The sequence below is a fragment of the Lepidochelys kempii genome, chromosome 17, assembly GCF_965140265.1.
Source record: "Lepidochelys kempii isolate rLepKem1 chromosome 17, rLepKem1.hap2, whole genome shotgun sequence".
NCBI classification, from domain to species: Eukaryota; Metazoa; Chordata; order Testudines; family Cheloniidae; genus Lepidochelys; species Lepidochelys kempii.
In genome coordinates this window covers 11,744,550-11,757,823 of record NC_133272.1, presented here as the reverse complement: position 1 = coordinate 11,757,823, position 13,274 = coordinate 11,744,550, and the positions used below count along the sequence as shown (strand labels likewise).

The window sequence follows — 13,274 nt, the reverse complement described above, 5'->3', positions numbered from 1 at the left end:
ATGAAAGTCTCAAGTGTCTAGCCTTTATGGCTGCAGATAAAAGTCTTTAAAATGTAGCTTGGAGACCTGAAAATGGCTCCCATTCATGTAGTTTTGTTAACTGTGACAATAAAAAGCAGGAAAGAAGAGAGATGGTCATAGTAGGAAGATCTGCACAACCTGCTTGAGAGTAGCATCTTATTTTGGTGTCACAAGTGTGTGGGGCTTGGGTTTTAGGTGGAGTTTGGAGAAATAATCACTTCCCCCCCCCCATCTGTTGCTCTCCTGGAAGCATGTTAATCATCTTAGCTAATCACTTTCTAAGACTTGTAGGTTGTGAGGCTGCTTTGGGTAGAAGCACATTTATTCTCCAGATCTGCTTCTCTGCAAACTTACTAACAGAGCACGGGATTCTCCATACACCTTTGTCTTGAGTGGAGAGAAGTTAGATCCTGGTCTATTAAAGTTCTGATGAAAGCAAGGCCTTATCTCATCACCAGTGGGAACCAGTCTGTATTGCATGCACGATGTCATGACCCCCTACTGCACAATCACCCAGCTGCTGGTTTTGGGTCCCACCACACTAGGATTGCCCTGGAGTCTCCAGGAATTAAAGATAATGTCCTGTGATGAAATCTCCAGGAATTCATCCTCCCCCCCCCCCCCCCCAAAAGAAAAAACAAAACTGGCAACCCTACACCACACTAGACCTATGTGCTCATCAGCTTCCCTTGCTCTGGGTGGGTTCAAGCACCATCTTTTACTTTGGCTTCTCTGGCTCACATTCGACCACAGAAGGGAAGTCACAGCGCAGCTGCCACAGGCCCCCAGGATCAAAGCTGATCCCTTCCCCGCAAAGACAGGTCTGTTGCGTAAGTACATCCTTTCCCAGAGCTCCAGCCTTGTGGGCAGTCTGGGTTAGAGTTTACCTCTTCAGGGATAACGAACAGGCTTTTTCAAAGTTTGTAACACAGTTATTCCTGACTTAAGCTAGCACAAGAAATGTACAGATTTAAACAAAATAATAAAGACCTATGCCCCGCTCCCTTCCTGCCTCAGTTTCCTCACCAGTCTTGATTTGGCCAGAGTCCTCTGGGACATCCAAGTACCCCCCATCCTTCAGAAGGCTTTCCCCCTGATTCACAGGATATTTTTCCCTGCAGCCAGCTTCCTTCTTATTTAGATGGCCCCTCGGTAAAAAAGGATCCTTCTGCCACAGAAACATGCCCAACTCTTTCCCCAAGCCTCCTTGAGTCCCTCTCAGTTTTTAATTGCCCTGCTTCTCAGGAAATTCCATTCCTTCAAACTCGAGCACCCCCTACAGAGAAGTTAGAGGAAATTTTATCTAGAATATAGTTACTTTATTCTTCCCAGGCAAGAGCTATTCAGGGGCTGATAGTCTTGACCAACCTATTCATAGACAGACAAGCAGATACCACTCTTCGGTCTCCTTAGCACAAGGAGCATGCGGCAGAACACAGAAAGAGACAGTCTAAGATATAAGAACACAGAAAGCTCATAAAATCCAACTAGAGTAAGTTGTACATAGATTCCCCAAATCATTACACAGGAGGCTTGCAGTTCCTAGGTCAGAAGTTGTAGCAAGCACTACTTTCTGCCTTTATTGTTTGCCACTTAGCTTCCAGATACATCACCTGTTGGGGGTGAGGGAGGGAGAAGTATGTACTGCAGCCAGCCCTGAGATTCCCTTTTCACACTGAACCCCCAAAGAATAAATCTTTCCCTCCCCTTGACTTTGCAGTATGTAACACTGCTCAGCAGGCTGCACTGCTCCCGCTTGCAATGAAGTCAAGTCAGTGCCCATGACATCACAAAGGCTACCTCTTGCTCCCTGACAATGGCTGAGCTCGCTATGGTGGGGGAGCAGGCCAGGTGATCATTGAACCCTGCAGGGAGCAAGGCTGCTGGGGTCTGAATGCCTCCTAAGCAGAACGGGTAACTAACCTCTTCTTGCATCCCAAGCATTTCTTGTCTCTTATTTTCACCACTCTCCATCAGATCTTATGCCTCCCAGAGCTAATCCCAGAGCTAGACCAGTTTCAAAAATGTTTTAAAAATCTTCCACAGGTTTTTAAAGGGCCACCTGAAATAGGCTGTGATGTTAACCCAGAAAAGCTAAGATCAGCAGATGTAGACAGTTCATTTAGATAGTCAGTGCTGTTAATCTTTGCAGTGCAAAGGAAAGCAACTCTTTGTACAGCTCCAAGCACATAGCATGCTTCAAGAAAGAACTGATCCCCCACAAGAGATGTCTTCAGTTTTATTGGTATTTTCTAGGAACTTCTAGGGTTTGCAGAGACAAAAAATGTAGCAGATTGATACTGAAACCTCTATATCATTTTACCGTGTGATGTTTAAGCTTTATCGAGGCCAAAGAACTGAAGTTGTACACTGTGCTGTTGGTGTGATTGTACTCTTCTCATTGCTTTGCTCTTTTTATTTAGGTTAGATCTCAGGTTAGACCCAAGAGCTCATGTGGTCACCAGCATTTGGATGTAAAGAGGCAGGAGTTTTGCTATTCACTTGGAAGTGTTTGATCTGTCAAGTAACATTAAACAAACTAGCCACAGCCTTCCTGATCTAGAGACCATCTAAGCTTTGGTTTGCACCCAACAGGAACTGACTGTCTCCTTGATGGAGAATGACAGTGAACCTGAGCAGAGTTGCTGGGCTTATTTGCCCAACGTCTGCCTGAGCCATGTCTTCTGGTGGCTAGATGACAGGGACAGATCTCGGGCTGCTTTAGTCTGTAAGAGATGGAATCAAGCCATGTACTCAGGCTCTCTCTGGAGAACCAGAACAATCACCTTCAGTGGACGGCCATCTAGGTCAAACATATCCGAGTTTGAATCCACTCTATGGTACGTCAAGAGATTTGGCAAGTACTTGGAACACCTAGAGATCAAGTTCCTGAATCCTTACAATGCTGTCTTGACCCGAAAATTTCAAGTGACTATGAGGGGGCTTCTCTCGCGCTTGGGCAAATGTAATAGCCGTCTGGTATCCCTGACTATTCAGCACCTGGAGTTGGACCGATTGGTCTGGAGAAACATAATTAGGAACCAGTTTATCAAGAACTTAATTATTTTCCTGAAAAGAATGGGCATACATCTTGTTCATCTCAGCTTGAAAGGAGCAAGAGTGACGCTGGAAGAAGGCTGTGAGCTTTTGAGCTCTTTGAGCTACTTGAAAAACAAAAGTTTTGCCTCTGAAATCAACATAGAAGACTTCTTCAGCCACTATCTTTCTATCTACAGCAGCCCCTTATTCCATCAGACTATGTCCACGTTCCGCAACCTGGTCATCCTGACTCTCAATTACAACTGCATCTCCAATGAATTGCTGGAAATCCTGTGCAAGCACAACGCCCATTCTCTCTGGACAATAAACATCAAGTGCCACATCCATGACCCTCACGGGCAGGTGGTTTGGGGGATGTCCTGGGCCAACCTAGCCAAGAGAGCACCCAAACTGAAAGTGAACTTCTTCTTTGAAAGAGTCATGAAGCACGACAGTCTAGCCAGGATACTCTTAGCAGAGATCCCACTCAGGAGCATCAGTCTACGGAGCTGCTATTTCAGTGACCCGGACTGGTCGATGAGGCCGACCCTCACCAATCTCTTACCAGCCTACAAACACATTCTGCAGGTATGGTGGGAACAGCAACGTTTTACTGTTTTGTCACTAATCTAACCAGGTGGCCGTGTGGGCATTGTACCAAACTGTCAGTGTAAAAGTGAAACCCTGACCCATGAGGTCATTAGGGCTCCACAAGGCAGTTTTTCCACAAGAGATGTGAACACCAACTTCCCAACCAAGGTTCAGTTTAGCTAATTATATTCTTCCCATCTAAATTCCTCCATCTGCTTCAGTTGGACACATAATATCTACTTCCTCTTAATTATTAAGTGTACTGAGCTAGCACCTAGAGATCCCAATCGGGCCCACTGAACTATGTATTGTACACACACACAAAGAAAACATGGTCCCAGCCATGAACAGATTACTTCCTCTCCATAAACTGCTGCGCCCTCTTAAAAAGTCGCAACCTTGTACCACAGAAGTGGCTGTGGTTTAGTGGAGGGAGGAAGACATCGTGTTCCTTTCAAACAATTTGGATATGAGATTGTAAAGAGCTTTGAGATCTTCCTAGGCATAAGTATATGCACCAGTGTAAGTTATTACTTTATAATCTTGCATCTTCTATACTAGGTTTAATATGTAAATCAATCTATAGGAAGATAAAAAATGATGTCTAGTATGTCCCTTGACAGACATTCTTTGTGGCTAACGATAGAAAATGGTCATTTGCATCTGCGAGTAGTGATTGCTGTTAACTTTCTCTGGTGCATCAACCACTGTCACAATGTTCCTTTAATTTACATTCAGCCCTCCGAATTATAATTATTCCCCCACACACAAATGTTTTGGGGGATCAAAATAAACTCTCCAGAATTGATCTCTAGAAATCCATGTAAGAACCTCATATAATGACACATTACAGGGACTCTGAGCATTATTTAATGCATTTTCCTTCTCTATGGGAAGTTCTTTGTGGAAGGGGCTATCTACATACAGTGACTAGCACAACAGGGCTCAATTCTGATTGGGGCCTTTGGGTGCTATTATGCTAGAACTATAAGTTACATAAGCTCCAAGATACAAAAAATGACCTGCCTCTAAGTCAACCCTATCATCAGCGCAAGGAAAGGCTTGCTGATTGAATCCCATGGCAACTGTAACACCCCCCCGCCCATTGATATAGATATTTACTATTTGTCTTTTCTAGAAATTAACGCTTGAATTCAACAACAGCCACGAATCACTGGATGAGGAGCTGCTGCAGCTTGTGTTATCATGCAAGAAACTGTTCTTCCTAAAAATCTGGGCCTTCCTCCGTGTCGCATTTGTGGAGAGGCTGTTACAAAATCAAGCAGAAGGGAAATGCACCTTGAGGACCATGAAGGTAAAATCATGTGTTTCAAAAGTTGCATTTCACCCAAAGAAACCCAAGTAGAAGCACAGATTTATAAACAGGGTAATGCAACCCCCTCCTCTGAATGTTGGTTTAAGATTACTGTTAACACACAGGAGGACAGGATTGCGAGAAAGTGCAAGAACCATACATGTATTTCCAAGATCCACTTGAGAGAGGACCATTCAGGCATGGATCTCCCTGGAGCGGACCAGGTCCACGAAGCAGATTCCAAAATAACACAGCCCTGATCTTACCTCTTTCACAATGGCTAGGGAGCCCCATGCAAAGCACAGTCCTGTGACAAACTGCAGCCAGAGGAAGCAGTGTTCACACTGGTCTAAATGAGCTATGCTACCTGGGAGCCAGCAGGGTCCTAGGAGGAGCAGAACTGCTTGTGCCTCTATAGATCCCCCAAGATATGTGCAGGTCCCAGGAATCTATGGCACCTGGAGAAGCCCTCTTCAGCCTACTGAGTCTTTCCTTCCCCATTATCGCCTACCATTGAAATACCCCAAGGTGGGATTGGTGAGTCTCTTCATTTTCACTCAGCATTTCATGAGGCACAACTTTCACTGGCAGGCCTGGGAGTCTTGCCTGAGCAAAAACTGAGCAAGGGCTTCAAGATTTGACTCAGTGATGACCTATCTTATTAGATATTAGGCTTATCTAGAAACCTCAGTAGCCCTGTGGGCTTTGGAGCTTAATTTTGGCCAGTTAATGCGCTTCTTACAGATATGATTTTGCTTCATCCGCACAGGTGAGGATTTACACAAATCGGTACGAAACCATTGAAGAAGATCGAATGTTGCGAGATATTTTCAGGAGATACCGAGACCTGATTGACTCAGAGCTTAATTATTTTGTCATCGCCTACCCGATGATGTGAGAGGCATGTGATCTGTGAGGTGAAAGAATAAAATAATAATAATAATAATAAAAAAATACCCAGTCACATCTGGAAATGCCTGAATTCATCCTTTGGGGGAAGTCTAAAGGGGATCTGAATGTCATTAGCAGTGTTCCTGAAAGGTAAAGTCAACTAAAACTCAAACACGAGGCAGTGTGGCCCAACAGATAGGAAACTGGAGTGGGATTCAGGAGACCTGATCCTAGGGTCTAATTCCTGGGCAAGGCACCACCTCTCTCTGTGACTTTGTCCCCTCCCACCCTTTGTCTTGTTTATGTAGGCTGCCAGCTCTTGGAGGTAGGAATTGTGTCTCCAAGGATGTGTTTGAGCCAGGCACAACGGGGTCCTGATCTCAGATAGAGCCTCAGGGCACAACAATAATAATCATTAGGTCACCAAGTGTCAGCATTGGAGCCCCAGGGGCAAGCAGAGACTTAAACACACCAGGCAGTATTACAGTCACTGAATTGGAAGTGCTTTAGAGAAGAAGCTGGGATTGTATGGGATCTGACAATTGTCATGGACTGAATGGTGCAGGCTAACAGGCTGGCCATAGTTGTAGAAAAGAAAACAAACAAGATTATGGTAATTGATATTACCAGACCAGCAGACAGAAACAAACAAGAAAGCGGAAGAGAAAACAATGAAGTAGAAAGAACTCTGCCACAAAGTGGAAGAATTCTGGAAAGCTAGAACAAAGGTGATCCCAGTGGTGACAGGAGCACTTGGAGTGATTCCCAAGGATATGAAAGAGCCGCTCAAGACGTCGTTAGGAATTCAAGACATTGTGATCAGTGACCTCCAGAAGACAGCGCTCCTAGACACTCTGAGAATTTTAAGGAAAGTCGAAGCAGAGCGAGTGCATTTGAGCACTTAAAATGCAGGAATTCCATGGAGGGTTTAATAAAACTCCTGACTACCTAGACCTATGGAGTCAGTTTGTGGTCAGGCTTTATTAGTAACTCCTGGGGAAAATTTTAGACAGTAGCTTTTTCCCTGTTTTTATGTTTAAAGATCTGGTATCTTTTGAAGGCTATTTGTTTATAAACACAAACCAAGCACCAAAATAACCTTCCCCAGAATGTAATACTGAGGAATAATGGTAATACAAGGGGGAGCAATATTAGAGCCCCAAGTGATTTTAAAATTCTGTGATTTGCACCTGGCCCTGTGTGTCTCGTCTTTGCTATTTTGTTTGGTCTCTGCATTTAGGCCCCCCCATCAATGGCCACGAAGGAAGCAGAGAGCTTTATTCTGCCAGGACAGGCAGTTATCTTATTACAGTCGCTTAATGTCTGGCTCAAGCATGTTCTCTAGCCAGTTCTCAAGTGCCACACATCTACAACACAAAGATCACAGGCATGACTGGCCCTGACTGGCACCACTGCCATCTGTCTGTAAGGACAGAAACTTAGGACTCAACGCACCCCGTGACTGACCTATTTCACCTCTGAAGCTGGTCGCTCCCTCCAGGTCACTACTGAGTCCCGCTGAACCAGTGATGGGAAGCTTTCCCTGCCTCTAGTCCTGTCAAATTTGTTTAACAGATAAACAGAAGAATTTAGACACCAGGATGGTCAAAGCAACACCATCCACAACCATTGCATCCTACCCAAAGACGTACAAAAAAAGAGAGAGGAAAGTCTGGTTGAAGTGGTGAGATAGGCTGGATCTTCATGCATTTAGGTATCCCAGAGAACACCCAGTAAACTGACAAGGGGAAGCTAAACCTGGTTTAAAAGTGTATTTAGTATTTGTATAATAATCCATGTCTAGGAGACCCAGTTATGCTAGGTGCTGGCTTGTGACCCATTATGCTAGGTGCTGTATAAATGCAGAGCAAAAAGATTGATTCAGCCCCAGACAGTTGACAATCAAAGTATAAGAAAAACAACATTTAATACCGCAACATCTCATCTCCCATCCAATAGATTTGTTACCTGTGGGCATAATCATCCTTAGTACAGCTCCAGTACAGGAGAGGAGGTCTCCCATCACTGGGATAGATCTATAATTTATTTTTGCCAGAGAATGATTAACAGCTCAGCTGATAAGCAGACATCTTGACCAGATATTTAATATTTCTGTTTTCACTGGCCATTTCTAGTGGCTATGGCATTCCTTAGGCTGCAGATTTGGTCCTACCAGTCTTCATATGACTTGAATTCACTATACAGTATAATCACTGGGCCCAATGGCTCCTTATGAATAAATCTGGTGTGAAATACTGAAGTGCGAAGTAAAAAAGAAAGAGACTACGTTAAAGGGAGTTGTGAAACTGTTCAAAAAGTGGAATTAATATTGAGCTCAAGAACACATTAGTTCTCACCAAAACCAGGGGGGGTAATACCCAGATTTCCCCAATGGATGACCTTCATTACCAAATGTAAAAGTGATTAATTGTATAGTAACTTCTTTACTAGCCCATATAAATCTGTCACAATGAAAAATAGTGATGTGGATGGCACTAGATAACGGGAGAGTTTAGCCTGCTTGAATAAAAAAAATTCATGTCTTTATTGTTAAATGGAAAGCTTACAAAGAAGACCTGTAGCAGACATTGTTGAGGCCTTTAAGTCAGTTTTAATTAATACACACTAGGCCCATTTCAGCTCTGAGGCTGAAAATCTGTAGCTGCCTGGTTAATTGCAGTGAAGTTAGTTCAGTTTTGCACAAGTGTGTGTCAGAGCACAATGGAGCCCTGAATATCACATGCTGTCTCTGAGATCAGGACAGAGAATCAGTTTGTTTATCCTACTGCAGAGGGAAAAAATAATGGATTCAAAAAGTTCAATCTTGTGGCTAGAAATAAAATAGTTCTCCTATAAAATAACTATTTTAACCTTGTTCTGCTTTGGAGAAATCAGCCTGACAAAGGCAGGTTTCTTCTGCTGAGTTAAATTTGGCAGGGTTTATTTCAATACATTTATGTTTGTCAGGTTTCAGAGTAACAGCCGTGTTAGTCTGTATTCGCAAAAAGAAAAGGAGGACTTGTGGCACCTTAGAGACTAACCAATTTATTTGAGCATAAGCTTTCGTGAGCTACAGCTTACTTCATCGGATGCATACTGTGGAAACTGTATCTTCTGCAGTTTCCACAGTATGCATCCGATGAAGTGAGCTGTAGCTCACGAAAGCTTATGCTCAAATAAATTGGTTAGTTTCTAAGGTGCCACAAGTACTCCTTTTCTATTTATGTTTGTGGTGTTGTTGTAGCCATGTTGGCTACAGGATATAGAGACAAGGTGGGTGAGGCAATATCTCTTATGGGACCAACCTCTGTTGGTGGAAAAGACATGCTTGTCTCTTTCACAAGTAGAAATTGGTCCCCTAAAAGATATTCCCTCAAACCCACCTTGTCTTTTCAGTACATTTGTATGGTGCTGCTATCATGTGGCTGTAGGTGGCATTGCAATGCCATCATTGAGAGGAATCTGGATTAACTGGGTACATAGAATATATGAACGAAGTTAGAGAGATGGAGAAGAGCTGTTACATCTTCCAGTCTATCTCCCTCCTAGTACAGGGCTAGGTCCTACAGAATGTTTTCTTGTGTTTTTTCCAGGCAGTATGGTTAGGGTGACCAGATGTTCCTATTTTATAGGGACAGTCCCAATATTCGGGGCTTTTTCCTATATAGGCGCGTATTACTCCCCACCCCCTGTTCCAATTTTTCACACTTGCTGTCTGGTCACCCTAAGTATGGCAGCCATGCACTATATATACACACTATGGTATTTATGGGATAACTTCTTGCTCTCAAGGTTTTACCATCAAAGTAAATAAGCTCAGGCCTTCACCTTAACTAAGACAACATTCATGTAGACCAACCACTAACAAAATGCTAGAATACGGAAAGTAGGCACAGCTAGAACAGCCTTATCCGTGACAGGTTGCAATGAGACAGATTTGCGGCTTTCTCTGTGCAGACTGAGCCAACTACAGAAAGAGTGACGCAAACTGAAACCAGGGTGACTTGTGAGTCCTCCTCCTGGGGAACAGAGGCTACAGGGGACAGCCAACCTGGGGAAACCGGGGCTCAAGGGGTGCTTGCATGCCCCCCACCTGCTCTCACTCAACGTTTTGACCAGCTCTACCCCATAGCTTGAGAGAGCCTTGCACAGCTGATATTTGAGTATAACCACCTAATTATGGGTGTGGTTAGCCCCACAAGCATCTAATGAACTACCTTCCCAGCCGCAGCACTGACTTCTCAAGAAAGGAATAAAAGGTAGAACAAAAAAACCAAAACAAACAAACAAAAAAACCCCCCTTCCTACTAAAATATTCTGTCAGCTCCCACGAGAATGCTTGGCATCATCCACACACACAGAGAGTCCCTGCCCTCCGAGAGCTCATCAGAACTGTTCCAGCAGACATCAGACATTTGCTAAATAACCTTCTTCTCTGTGTTTCTCCTAATTGCCATGAATATTAATTAACGCAGAAGTATCTTGTTCATTCAAGTGAAGAGGCACAAATGACTGATGCCCGAGCACTTTAGCTTTGCTTAGCGCAGACATCCCCCTCTCCTTCCCCTCGTGCAGCTACATTCACCAGGGCACAATGAGGCTGCATTCTCAACAGCACAGGGGAAGTCTGTGACAGCAGCAGACATGTTTGTATTAATGGTGCAGTGACTGCAGCTAATGGCATTTACTCAATTGTTCAGACAATGTTAACTGTGCACTAGATTAATCTTGGTAGTTACATGCTGAACCAATGTGGTCTTTGAACGCACCTGCTCATGGCAAAGTGACTTATGTCACTGTGAATCTTTTATGTGGAAGCAGGCAGGTGTGTAATAACTTCCACCAAATTCTGCCATACGAGATTAAACCAACAGTCCATTCTCAGCCAGTATCCTGCCTTGCTAATGCCAGTTGCTTCAGAAGACCCGTCTTCCTAGCCCTAAATGAATACTGGGGGTGGAGGGAAAACTGAGAATTTTCTGATTGCATTTTCCATTTTCGAGAAAAAATTTGACTAGCGCTAAATCTGATCTGAAAACCGTAATATTTTTTGCTAGAATTTTCCCAACAAATAATGTTCCATTTTCCATCAGAATTTAATGAAAAAGTATTCTTGGCTTGACATATTCCACCTTATAAATTCAGACAGAGGTAATGTCCTCAGCAAAGCCCCCAACAACCCAGGAAAATAATTATATAAATCAAAGGATAGAATTAAATATTATTTTGTTAATCTAATGAAAAGCACTAAAACTAGAGCATAGTGTCAGTGTGTCCACCTGATTCCAGTTACTTTGGAAGACAGCAACTCGGAATAATGCAGAATGAGTGAGAAAAGCGTTAAAGCTACCAGCGAGATTTGGATGAAGTTACACGTAACAAAAATGATTCCCCTTAACAACTGTAGCAGTTGCTAGCACTACTGTCATAAATGTAATACATGGGGCCTGATTCTACGTGGAACTCCCCTTGTGAGGAAAGGAAAATCTTTTAAGACCTCCACATTCACTTGCTTTCAATATTTTCTAAAAATATCATTTCAGCTGAAATTTTAAATGCTTGGTCTCAGCCAAATACTGGTTTTGTCTGTGCACACGCAAGTTTGAGCATAATCCATGGCACCATTTTCGAGTTATATGAGCAGGGGAATAAAGCTGTGTCTTTAAATGAAAAAAAGCACGTTCAGCTTTTTTTGTACTCAAACAGTTCATGTATACAACTTCCAGCTTAGCCTATGGCTCGTTCACAAGGAGGAATACTAGGGTTATTATAGGGTCCATCAATAAGTTTGAAAAAAAAAAAAAAGTTAAGTGCTTTCAGGTTTTGTTGAAAGTAACATGCACATTAATACAACCAAATTACTGTAGAAGCACGAAGCATACTGCAGTACTGGCCTCAGTCCTACACATTTGTGGACAGCCATGCAGAAACAGACTCCATATGTAAACACACCAAAATGAAGGCCACCCTTACATTTACCTCACAGCTGTATATATTCTTCATCTTGCTCATCTGATCTGGATCTTTCAAAAAAATCTCTGGTATTTAAAAACCTAAGAATCTTCTTTATTATTGACACACAATTTTTGCCGCAGAATTTGATCAAGATCAAAGCCAAATACAGTTCTCCTCCTCCAGTGGTAGAATCTACCTGCTGCCTCTTTATCTTTCACCATGAATTTACTTAACATCTTTTCTGAGGAAATGGAAAATGCTTTGCTGTCTCTTTACATCATACATTAAGAACACCCTGAGCAAGTGTCAGTGTTGCTAACCGCAGAAACTTCTAAGCGGATCCAAAGCTGTTCATTGCCACAGGCATCACAATGACTAAGAACCAGTGAGAATTGTGCCAATTCTAATGACAGGTACTGTTGAAAGGTGAGCAATCCCTGCTTTTGTACAAATTAAAGTTTGTACATGGCAATGGAGGCAGATGGTTTCAAATCCCAGGTCACATCCCTGTGTTTAAGTGGAAGGAAAGGCAAGAAAATATGTACATCCATTGTTTGACCCCTTCAAAATTATAATGTGTGATTTGGAAGTTGATGAAAAGTCTATTCCAGGCAAAGGGTGCGAAACAGGCTAACAGCTATCCGTGCAACCATTGCACTGTGTCACCATAATGGATGTCAACTAATATCATGGCATCTCTGCACCAGATAGTTCAGTTTTCAAACTAGCCCTGCTGTAAATATAGACAAAAATGTGTCCTCAAAACTCGATAAAGAGCCTCATCTCTGGGCCACTAGTTCACAAAGCTGGAAACATTTCTCAACCTTTTAACAGCACCATGTGGAACACAGACACTGCAAAACAGATGGTGGACCACAGAAATCCCTGCCCCCAACTGCCACTGGAAACATCCCCATTCTCCAATACTGGGAAGTCTTCTGAGAGTCACAGGTGGTGGGCATACAAGCCCCATTGCACTGTTGTTGGTGCTAATGGTAGAGAGGGAGGCATGAGGAAACTGCTAGCCAGGCTTACCCCACTCTGGGATTTCCTATGGTGAGTGGGATAGGCCGGATCAGGACCTGTTGATCTTACAGGTGAACATGCATTAGCCAGCTAGTGGGGGAGAACAAATGTGTATAAATAATGGACACCCTCCTTGGGAAAGCATTCTGAGATCTAGTGATTAAAGAAAGCAATATAATATTTACTACAACTTTTGAAAAGGCTAGCACGACTATATTTACAAGTTCTGTAGGAACTGGGGATTATCTTTCAGCTCAGTTCCTGTGGCTATTTTGATGCAAAATTATCACCAGTTGTGTTTGGTGATTTTAACTGATAATTTTTGAACAGATATTCCTGAATGATAAGAACTGGTTCCACTGGCAAGCATACACATTAGCATACACGAATTTTTATGGCAATAATTCTGGGCAATTTTGCTCACATTTGCCAGATT

At 43.0% G+C, this 13,274-nt stretch overlaps 1 protein-coding gene across 1 annotated transcript; it reads left to right on the top strand.

Annotated features, from left to right (window-relative positions):
• Positions 1–2,634: 2,634 nt before the first annotated feature.
• LOC140899858 (F-box only protein 39-like) lies at positions 2,635–5,864 on the top strand. The gene is made up of 3 exons (XM_073316026.1): positions 2,635–3,648; positions 4,790–4,966; positions 5,736–5,864. Exons 1-3 carry the CDS (start codon positions 2,635–2,637, stop codon positions 5,862–5,864), a joined length of 1,320 nt encoding a protein of 439 aa, XP_073172127.1.
• The last annotated feature ends 7,410 nt before the right edge of the window (positions 5,865–13,274 follow it).